Source organism: Salvelinus namaycush, chromosome 30 (genome assembly GCF_016432855.1).
Source record: "Salvelinus namaycush isolate Seneca chromosome 30, SaNama_1.0, whole genome shotgun sequence".
Lineage (NCBI taxonomy): Eukaryota > Metazoa > Chordata > Actinopteri > Salmoniformes > Salmonidae > Salvelinus > Salvelinus namaycush.
Window position 1 is genome coordinate 33,987,984 of NC_052336.1, and position 11,717 is coordinate 33,999,700.

At 43.6% G+C, this 11,717-nt stretch overlaps 1 protein-coding gene across 1 annotated transcript in view; it reads right to left on the bottom strand.

Annotated features, from left to right (window-relative positions):
• Positions 1-9,313, bottom strand: part of LOC120025101 (MAM domain-containing glycosylphosphatidylinositol anchor protein 1-like) — a 325,046-nt gene extending 315,733 nt beyond the window's left edge. The window contains exons 1-2 of the mRNA XM_038969534.1: positions 9,307-9,313; positions 8,330-8,469 (exon numbers count right to left, since the gene is read on the bottom strand). Coding sequence (XP_038825462.1) covers positions 8,330-8,469; positions 9,307-9,313 — 147 coding nt within the window. The remainder of the gene's footprint in view (positions 1-8,329; positions 8,470-9,306) is intronic.
• Between the last annotated feature and the right edge of the window lie 2,404 nt (positions 9,314-11,717).

Here is an 11,717-nt window from a genome sequence, read left to right on the forward strand (position 1 = left end):
CTATTGTTGGCATGCAGAATTCTGTCTTTTAAATCGGTAGTAGTCGCAGCAGGATATTTTTTTTTAAAGTTATGTCATAATGTAGACTTTTAACTAGTTTTCCCAGCTGAGAAAGTTGACTGCTATGCTATCCCTGTTAGGAATATATCATCAAATCAAATCACATTTTATTTGTCACATGCACCGAATACAATGGGTGTAGACCCTAACTGTGAAATGCTTGCTTCCCGAGCCATTCCCAACGATGCAGAGTTAAAAATAATAATACAAATAAAAATAGTAACACGAGGAATATAATACACAAGAATAGAGCTATATACAGGGAGTACCAGTACCAGATCAATGTGCAGGAGCATGAGGTATTTGAGGTAGATACAGTATGTACATGAAGGCAAGGAAAAGTGATTAGGCATCAGGATAGATAATAATAAGAGTAAAATAAAGAACAGATAGCAACAGCATATGACGAGTGTGTGCGATGAAACATGGTGAAGCCCCAAAATTGCCCTCGCTGGAAACCTGTGTTTCAGACATAAGGAAGTGGATGGCTGCAAATGTTCTACTTTTAAACTCGGACAAAACAGAGACGCTTGTTCTAGGTCCCAAGAAACAAAGATATCTTCTGTTGAATCTAACAATTAATCTTGATGGTTGTACACTCGTCTTAAATAAAACTTGGAAGGACCTCGGCGTTACTCTGGACCCTGATCTCTTGACGAACATATCAAGACTGTTTCAAGGACAGCTTTTTTCCATCTATGTAACATTGCAGAAATCAGAAACTTTCTTCCCAAAATGATGCAGAAAAATGTATCAATGCTTTTTTCACTTCTAGGTTAGACTACTGCAATGCTCTACTTTCCGGCTACCCGGATAAAGCACTAAATAAACTAAACTAAATAAACTAAAATAAACAGTTAGTGCTAAACACGGCTGCTAGAATCTTGACTAGAACCAAAAAAAATTATATTACTCCAGTGCTAGCCTCTTTACACTGGCTTCCTGTTAAGGCAGGGGCTGATTTCAAGGTTTTACTGCAAACATACAAAGCATTACATGGGCTTGCTCCTTACTATCTTTCTGATTTGGTCCTGCCGTACATACCTACACGTACGCTATGGTCACAAGACGCAGGCCTCCTTACTGTCCCTAGAATTTCCAAACAAACAGCTGGAGGCAGGGCTTTCACTTATAGAGCTCCATTTTTATGGAATAGTCTGCCTACCCATGTGAGAGACGCAGACTCAGTCTCAACCTTTAAGTCTTTATTGAAGACTCATCTCTTCAGTAGGTCCTATGATTGAGTGTAGTCTGGTCCAGTAGTGTGAAGGTGAACGGAAAGGCACTGGAGCAACGAACCGCCCTTGCTGTCTCTGCCTGGCCGGTTCCCCTCTCTCCATTTGGATTCTCTGCCTCTAACCTGTTACAGGGGCTGAGTCACTGGCTTACTGGTGCTCTTCCATGCCGTCCCTGGGAGGGGTCCGTCACTTGAGTGGGTTGAGTCATTAACGTGGTCTTCCTGTCTGGGTTGGCGCCCCCCTTGGGTTGTGCCGTGGCGGAGATCTTTGTGGGCTATACTCGGCCTTGTCTCAGGATGGTAAGTTGGTGGTTGAAGATATCCCCCTAGTGGTGTGGGGGTTGTGCTTTGGCAAAGTGGGTGGGGTTACATCCTGCCTGTTTGGCCCTGTCCGGGGGTATCGTCGGATGGGGCTACAGTGTCTCCCACCCACTCCTGTCTCAGCCTCCAGTATTTATGCTGCAGTAGTTTGTGTCGGGGGGCTAGGGCCAGTCTGTTATATCTGGAGTATTTCTCCTGTCTTATCCGGTGTCCTGTGTGAAATTAAGTATGCTCTCCCTAACTCTCTCTCTCTCTCTCTTTCTTTCTTTCTTTCTTTCTTTCTCTCTCTTTCTCTCGGAGGACCTGAGCCCTAGGACCATGCCTCAGGACTACCTGGCCTGATGACTCCTTGCTGTCCCCAGTCCACCTGGCCGTGCTGCTGCTCCAGTTTAAACTGTTCTGCCTGCGGCTATGGAATCCTGACCTGTTCACCGGACATGCTACCTGTCCCAGACCTGATGTTTTCAACTCTCTAGAGACAGCAGGAGCGGTAGAGATACTCTGAATGGTCGGCTATGAAAAGCCAACTGACATTTACTCCTGAGGTGCTGACCTGTTGCACCCTCGACATCCACTGTGATTATTATTATTTGACCCTGCTGGTCACCTATGAACATTTGAACATCTTTGCCATGTTCTGTTATAATCTCCACCCGGCACAGCCAGAAGAGGACTGGCCACCTCTCAGAGCCTGGTTCCTCTCTAGGTTTCTTCCTGGGTTCTGGTCTTTCTAGGGAGTTTTTCCTAGCCACTGTGCTTCTACACCTGCATTGTTTGCTGTTTGGGGTTTTAGGCTGGGTTTCTGTACAGCACTTCGAGATATCAGCTGATTTAAGAAGGGCTTTATAAATACATTTGATTTGATTTTCATTTGTTGTGTTAGTATGGGTATGTGTATTTGTTTGTGTTGACTGTATGTGAATGTTTGTGAGTTTTGTGTGAGTGTCAGTGTAGTGTGTTTATGCAGTGTGTATATATAGTCGTGTGAGTGTGCATGGAGTCAGTGCAAGATAGGGACAGTGCATATAGTCTAGGTAACAATTAATTAACTATTTAGCAATCTTATGGCTATTTAGCAGTCTTATGGCTTGGGGGTAGAAGCTGTCTCGGAGCCTGTTGGTCCGAGAGCCAATGCTCCGATACCGTTTGACGGACGGTAGCAGAGTGAACATTCTATGGCTTGGGCGGCTGGAGTCTTTGGCAATTTTTAGGCCCTTCTTCTGACACCGCCTGATATACTGTAGAGGTCCTGGATGGCAGGGAGCTCGGCCCCAGTGATGTAATGTGCTGTCCGCACCTCCCTCTAGCGCATTGCGGTCGAGGTTGGTGCATTTGCCATACCAAGCGGTGATGCACCCAGTCAAGATGCTCTCCATGGTGCAGCTGTAGAACCTTTTGAGGATCCGAGGGCCCATGACACATCTTTTTAGGTTCTTGAGGGGGAAGAGGTGCTGTCCTGCCCTCTTTAAGACTGTGTGGGTGTAGGTGGACCATGTTAAGTTCTTAGTGATGTGGATGCCAAGGAATGTAAAGCTCTCTATCTGCTATACTACAGCCCCGTCGATGTGGATGGGGGTGTGCTCTCCCCTCTTTCTCCTGTAGTCCACGATCAGCTCCTTGGTCTTAACGATTGAGGGATAAGTTGTTGTTATGGCACCACACTGCCAAGTCTCTGACCTTGTCGTTGTAGGCTGGCTCATCGCAATCACTGATAAGGCCCACCACTGACGTGTCATCAGCAAACTTGATGAGGGTGTTGGAGTCATGCGTGGCTACGCAGTCGTTGGTAAACAGGGAGTACAGAAGGGGACTAAGCTCACATCCTTGAGGGATCCCCGTGTTGAGGGTCAGCATGGCGGAGGTCTTGTGGCTACCCTCACCATCTGGGGCCGTACCGTCAAGAAGTCTAGCATCCAGTTACAGAGGGAGGTGTTCAGTCCCAGGGTCCCCAGCTTGGTAATGAGCTTGGAGGTGACAATGGTGTTGAACGCTGAGCTATAGTCTATAAACAGCATTCTCACATAGTTATTTCTCCTCTTGTCCAGGTGGGAGAGGGCAGTGTGAAGTGCAATTGAGATTGCATTATCTGGGATGGTGGTTTTAATGTGTGTCATGACCAGCCTTTCACAGCACTTCATAATTACAGATGTGAGTGCTACAAGGCGATACTCATTTAGGTCGGTTACCTTGGGTTCTTTGGGAATACGGACAATGGTGTTTACCCTGAAACATGCGATTACAGGCTAGCAAAAGGAGAGATTGCAAATGTCTGAAGACACTTGCCCGCTGGTCTGCACAAGCTTCGAGAACGCGCCCTGGTATTCCGTCTGGCCCGGCGGCCTTGTGACTGTTAACCTGTTTAAAAGTTTTACTCACATCGGCCACGGAGAGCGAGTCAGTCATCCGGAACAACAGGGGCTATCACTCAAGACTCAGTGTTGTATTCATCGAAGCGAGCATAAACAGTCTTGTAGCCTCGCGTCTGCTTCATCGGACCACTTCCACATTGAGCATGCCACTGGTACTTCCGATTTTAACTTTTATTTGTAAACGGGAAGCAAGAGAATGAAGTCATGGTCAGATTTGCCGAAGGGAGGACGAGGGGGGGGGCCTTATATGAGTTTCTGTGAGTCGAATAAAAGTGGTCTAAAGTTTTAGCGACCCTAGTGACACAAGAAAAATCTCTGGGAGCGGATGTTAAAGTTAAGTGGTGCACAATTGACAAATTAGACTTCTGAGAAATATCTCCTAATAACTCCAGAGCCGCTGACTATCTCTGTTTGTTAAACGTTTCCAAACTGACTTATTGAGATCCACCAAATAACTGAAACTAATCAGGAAACATACATCAAATCTAACAGGCTGTCTTGTCACATCGAGCGTTTTACAATTGCATCAAAAAATATACATTTACCATGCTAGACACATCTACTCCACTGAAAAGTCTGTCCAACAGTTTATTATAAGTTTGCTTTAACATAACAGTTACATGTTATGTTAAGCACACTGCATATGGACAAACTGCTCTCTACCAGGTCGGCCAGTTTATGGGAAGTTTGCTGATATGCATAAGATGACGGAGGGAGAGAAGGAGAAAGGGAGTAGAGAAGTAGAGGGGTTGATTGGGGATCAGGTATCTTCAGATAGCCCTCAGAATGCCACTGCAGGGGAAACTCAGTAGTCCCGGTGGGACGCGGGCACAGACTCCCGCAGTGCCCCGTCAAACGCCATGACATCATCAGGTCACACATTCCAACGGAGAGGGCAAATCTGACACACCATCCCATCACATGGACACAGTGTGTTTCTCTGACATTTGACAGCTGTTCAAAGAAGCCGTCCCTTATCTGTTGATCTCAACACCCTTCAATATGTAGTGAAGAGCATACATGCCTTAAAGGGATACTTCAGGATTTCGTCAATGAGGCCCTTTATCTACTTCCCCAGAGACATACAAATGTATCCACAAGTGAATCTGACTCTAGGGAAGTAGGAACTCCAGTCCAGACACAACACTGCTTCACAATGGTGACGTACAAGAACAGTAATCATCTCTGAAATAGAATAATTACTGCACCTATCACTTGTAATTCTGTCTGTCTGTCCATTCGTCTGTTAATATGTCTGATTTCCCTTCTGTCTGTCTGTTCGTATGTCTGACTTCCCGTCTGTCTGATTTCCCGTCCCGTCTGTCCGATTGCCGTCTCTGTCTCTCTGTCTCTGTGGGTGTGTCATAATTCCTAATTTCCCCTTTCGCAGCTTGCCACTCCAAATGGCTTTTTCAAGAAACTGCAACCCCAAAAGTAAACACGAGCTCCCTTATCTATGGCTATTTTGCTTAACTGATCTGTTACTCATAAGGATTAAATCCACTTCATGGTGGCCCCTTTTTAAATGAGAGAAAGAAGAGATTTTGGAACGTTTTCAAACCGCCAATTGTATTGCAGGTTAAAGGTCACATATAATATAAACATCCTGGAGTTCCAAGCTAAATGGGATAGTGACATTCGTATGTGTGTGTGTCCGTATTCGTATTCCGACCGTGAATGGAAGGCAGGTGGCGTGCCAGGTTGCCATGGCAATGCCTCAGTTAAGACACTACCAAGAGGAGGGGAGAGCTGAATGGAGGTCACCATGGTACTCTACTTACACACACAAACACACACTCACACTACTCTGTATGCTCTTCCATCGGATTCCTCAGTAGGGAAAACACTCATACACCCATACAACTCACACACTCCATCTTTCTCTCTCCCTTTCTCTCTAACAGTGTCTCATTCGTTCTCTCTATCACTCCATCGACAGTATCTTCCTTTATCTCTCGGTTTTTATCTGTCGATCTCTACCTCTATTTCTCTCAGTTCACTATTTCTCACTTTTTCTCTCTCCTCCCTCTATCTTCGATGTATTTAAAAGTCACACTGCAAGAATGGAAGGAGTTGACACAGATAATGTAGAAAAACTAGTCATTTGTTTTCCTAAACCTTGCTCTCAATCTCACTATGATTTACCATGCAATATTTAATTTAACTAAAAAAAGGACATTTCCTAAAGAAAATGTGTGTGCTTGCTGGTGTTCAAGTATGTTCATATTACAGGGGGCTGCTGATAGGAGGACGGCTCATAATAATGTCTGGAACGGAGCAAATGGAATGGCACCACATGGAAACCATGTGTTTGATGTATTTGATACCATTCCACCTATTCCGCTCCAGCCATAACAACAAGCCCATGCTCCCCAATTAAGGTGTCACCAACCTCCTGTGGTTAATAAGTAAGGTGGAATACAGTAATGTTCTTGCTTTCATCAACCACACTAAGAACTGCCTCAAGACCTCATCACTCAGTATCAAGTAGTTCTAATACTAACACGTTGCCTAGGTGACACCATGTACACTATATATGTACACTATATAGCCAAGCCCTCACTGCTGCACATCTAACGATAGCAAACTTTCTTCAAACACTCCCCAGAGAAGCCAACCCAAATCATGTCTACCCTTTGTCTCACCTTGACTAGACTGACTTTTTCTAGCTTCCTTTCCTTTGTGTGTGTGCCTCCTTCTCACACTCTCACACACGCACAGGCAAACACTCACAAACACACTTAGAATTGAAACGCTGCTGAGCACCATAGCCCAAGGCAATACCAGCGCTGATAGTGAATGTAATATTGTTATTTATTGTTTTACTTTCGGAAAGCGTGACCAATATAATCATTATTCAAAATACATGACTGACACAGGCCCAGAAGGAACAAGCCATTGCTGTTGCAAATGACTGAATTTCACAACTGTTCCTTGACAAACTGAGATAGGAACCTTACTTGTGTCAATATTGGCCTAAATGTCTCTCTAACACTCGGCTATATGGAGGGAATGAAAGTTTGATTAAATGTGTGCGTTTTTGTTTCAGAGCCAAGTCTAAATAAATAGAGGTAGACTGTGTGTGCACGTGTGTTCGAAGTGTGTCGTATGTGAGTACATGTGTGTGTGTGTGTTTGTCGCAGACAAGAGTCAGGCGCCATTCTACACAAGTAAAGCCGTGATGGTGTGAAGTTAATATATTCTGTAAAAGTTTGGGATGGAAGAAAGACCAAGTATAACATCTGTATGACCTCTAAAATAATTGGGTCCTTTGTACTGCCAAGGTTTCACTGTGGATCCAACTAAAGTATTCAAATGTGTCTGCGAGTGTCTGTATATAGGAAGGAATATGTATGAGAGAGCGATGGAGAGAGAGAGAGAGAAGAGGGAGCGATAGGAAAAAGGGGGAAAACGGAGCGAGAATGAGAGTGAAAAAGGAGAGAGATGCGGAGAGAGAGATGCGGAGAGAGAGATGCGGAGAGAGAGATGCAGAGAGAGAGAGAGAGAGAGAGAGAGAGAGAGAGAGAGAGAGAGAGAGAGAGAGAGAGAGAGAGAGAGAGAGAGAGAGAGAGAGAGAGAGAGAGAGAGAGAGAGAGAGAGAGAGAGAGAGAGAGAGAGAGAGAGAGAGAGAGAGAGAGAGAGAGAGAGAGAGGCAAGTGTGACTTGACTTCGAAAACTATGGTTTTGGAATGCCTTTAGTGATATTTACAGATGTAGGCTATTTCATGCCAATAAAGCACCTTTAAATTGAAATTGAACTGAAAGAAAGAAAAAACGCATCAGTCCCTGAGAGGACAGCACATGAAACGTGTTGGTAGGAGGTTAGATGACTCAGGGAATCAAGCAGAGGAATCTGCTGAGCCAGTTTGGGGTTAGTGGATGACGTGGGGGCGCGGTGGCACAGACACACACCCCTGTTTAATTCTCATGCCACCAGACCTGTGGGTATTCCAGGGGAACACACAGCTTTTCTCACCTGTCTTACACTCACACTTATGCACGCACACACACACACAGTCTAAAGTCAGCTCTGATCTGCATTAGTGCTCAGAAGAGTTCTCAAAACAGATCACACCAGACTCAGAGCTCTCCCCTGTAGCTTTCACCACATGGTGAGATCTGAGAAAGAGAGAGTGCTTTTTAATATGCCCTTTAAATCTGCTCCTTGGTCAAATACAGGGGGGTTGAGAATACTGTGTGTGTATGTGGAGGTCAGAGAATTGGCATTGTGTGATTTTGATGGTGTAGCTAAGATGGCTTTGCAAGCCCCATGTTTCTCTACTGGTGTTGCAAGCCCCATGCTCTACCATGTGAGCCACACAGTCGTGTTATGACATGTTACCTGTGGCTGTGGGTGTCCTTTGACCAGACACTGGAGCTCCAGGCGGTCTCCCTCTCTGATAGTGTAGATCCTCTCACTGATGTTGTCCTCCTTCACCACGCATGCCTGGCCCGCGTGTGAGATCTGGGCATTGGCAGGGGCTGTGTCAACAACGGAGAAACAAAAGAGAAAATGTCTTATTTTCAAACGAAATAACAAATATGTTTTTGTTAAGGTACATTAAAGTTCAAGATTTAGAGGGCATTCCTGGGGGGAAAAAATCAGATTTCTTAGTTTCGAACAGCTCTCCTGTATATTACAGTTGGAATAAAAATGTTTTAAATCATAATTGTCACAGAAAATTCACCAAACGCTGTTATTTTTTAAAAGAATGTTGTGAAGTTTTATCCCTAAAAAAATAACAAACAAAGATTGAACTAATCAAAGGCTTGGTGAGTTAGGTATGTTAGTGTTGGGCTAGAACAAAAATGTTCAGTGCACATCCATTGGATTGAGAAGCACTGAATGAAGTGACAGGTTGAAGAGAACCCCAGTAGACACCATGGCCTCAAGGACTAGGACCGAAGACATCTGACTTATGACGTAAGACAGCCTACGAGGCTCGTCACAGAAGGTGGTCAAGATTGCGTGCGAGTTGCTTCATGTAACATCAGCCTGGGCAAGATTTTTACATTTCCATTTTAGTTATTTTGCAGGTTATGGGGGACAGGAGGTAGGTGGGGAAGAGAGGGAATTGAGACAGAGACAAGGAGAGAGAAACAGCAGGTGATGGAGAGGGAAGAAGAAAAGAAAGATAGAGAGATAGAAAAAAAGAAAAACACAAAGGACTACTCAGAAATCCCCATAGGGAGAAAAAAGAGGGGAGTAAAATCCCAGGTAACAATTACAGGGAGAGAGAACGCTTTTGTAATGTTACCTGTAAAGTTCCCCTAATGTTTGAGTGTCCAGTTTTCCGTTAGTTAATACAACATACAAACTCAACATACAAAGTCCAATGTTTCATGTGCTGAAATAATACATCTCAGAAATGTTCCATATGCACAAAAAGCTTATTTCTCTCAAATGTTAAACACAAATTGGTTTACATCCCTGTTAGTGAGCATTTCTACATTGCCAAGATCATCAATCCACCTCACAGGTGTGGCATATCAAGAAGCTGATTAAACAGCATAGTCATAACACAGGTGCACCTTCTGCTGGGGACAATAAAAGGCCACTCTAAAATGTGCAGTTTTGTCACACAACACGATGCCACAGATGTCTCCAGTTTTGAGGGGTTGTGCAATTGGCATGCTGACTTCAGGAATGTCCAACAGAGCTATTGCCATAGAATGTAATGTTAATTTCCATACCATAAGCCGCCTACAACTTTGTTTTAAAGAATTTAGCAGTACGTCCAACCGGCCTCACAACCGCAGACCACGTGTATGGCATTGCGTGGGCGAGCGGTTTGCTGATGTCAACATTGTGAACAGAGTGCCCCATGGTAGGGGTGGGGTTATGGTATGGGCAGGCATAACTACGGACAATGAACACAATAGCATTTTATATATGGCAATTTGAATGCACAGAAATACCTTGACAAGATCCTGATGCCCATTGTAAGGTCTTCTTTTTTTAAGGTATCTGTGACCAACAGATGCATGTCTGTATTCCCAGTCATGTGAAATCCATAGATCAGGGCCTAATAAATATATTTCAATTCACTGATTTCGGTAAAATCTTCAAAATTGTTGCATGTTGTGTTTATATTTTTGTTCAGTATTTCAATTGACTGATTTCCTTTGGTGCATGTTGCGTTTATATATTTTAACAAAAACCTTCGGAGAACCTTTTTAGTGTGTTTTGGTGTTAAATTTAGGAGAATATTCCCTTCATGTCAAGCAGAACGTATCTAGAACATGGTTGTGGTTTGCTATATTAAGCAGGCAGACGGGCATCAAGGCATTCTGTTACTGTTCAATTGAACGTTAGAATGGGCTCTTGACGCTATTTTTTTTTATTTTTTTTATAACGTTCCCAAGGTAAACGGACTATTTCTCAGGTCCAGATCGTAGAATATGCATATAATTTACAGATTAGGATAGAAAACACTCCAAAGTTTCCAAAACTGTCAACATATTGTCTGTGAGTATAACAAAACTGATTCTGCAGGCGAAAACCTGAGAAAATCTAACCCGGAAGTGATTATTATTTTTTTAAATTATCTGTGTTTCCTGGCCCGTCTTTCTTCCATTTAAAGGGGTATCAACCAGATTCCTTTTCCAATGGCTTCCTCAGGTTGTGACCAGGCTTTAGACATAGTTTCAGGCTTTTATTTTGAAAAATTAGCGAGATTTTTCAAAAGTAGTCAGGTGTCCTTTGATTAGTTCCTGCGCGCGAGAGGGTAGCGCTCCATTTTCTTTTTCTCTCTTTTTGAGTAGGTTACGGTCCGGTTCGAAATATTATCGATTATGTTTGTTAAAAACAACCTGACGATTGATTATAAAAAACATTTGACATGTTTCTACGACCATTACGTATACTTTTTGGAATTTTCGTCGAACGGAACGAGGCTTTGGTTTTCTGAACATAACGCGCAACCCAAATGGCGTGTTTTTGTTATAAAAGTAATATTTATCGAACAAAAATAACATTTGTTGTGTAACTGGGAGTCTCGTGAGTGCAAACATCCGAAGATTATCAAAGGTAAGCGATTAATTTTATTGCTTTTCTGACTTTCGTGACCAAGCTAACCAAGCTAATATAAGGCTAACTGTTCTAGCATTGATTGATACACTCACAAAAGCTTAGATTGCTTTCGTTGCAAAGCATATTTTCAAAATCTGACACGATAGGTGGATTAACAACAAGCTAAGCTGTGTTTTGGTATATTTCACTTGTGATTGCATGATTATAAATATTTTTTGTAATATTTTGCGCCCTGCATTTCAGCGGTTGTTTAGGAAAATGATCCCGTAAAAGGGATCCGTAGCGCAGAGAAGTTAAGCGACTTCAAGCGTTGTATGATTTTCGGTGCCAGGTGTGCCGTATCCAGTATCTCAGAAATGTCTGCCTTCCTGGGCTTTCCACGCCCGACAGTGTCTAGGGTTTACCGAGAATGGTGCGACAAACAAAAAACATCCAGTCAGCGGCAGTCCTCCGGGCGAAAACAGTTCGTTGATGAGAGAGGTCGAATGAGAATGTCAAGAATCGTAAGCTAACAGGAGTGCCACAAACAGACAAATAACACCACAGTACAACAATGGTGTGCAGAACAGCATCTCAGAATGCACAACTCGTCAATCCTTTTCATGGATAGGCTATTGCAGCAGACGGCCACACTGGATTCCACTCCTATCAGCTAAAAACAAGAAGAAGCGGCTCCAGTGGGCACGCAATCACCAAC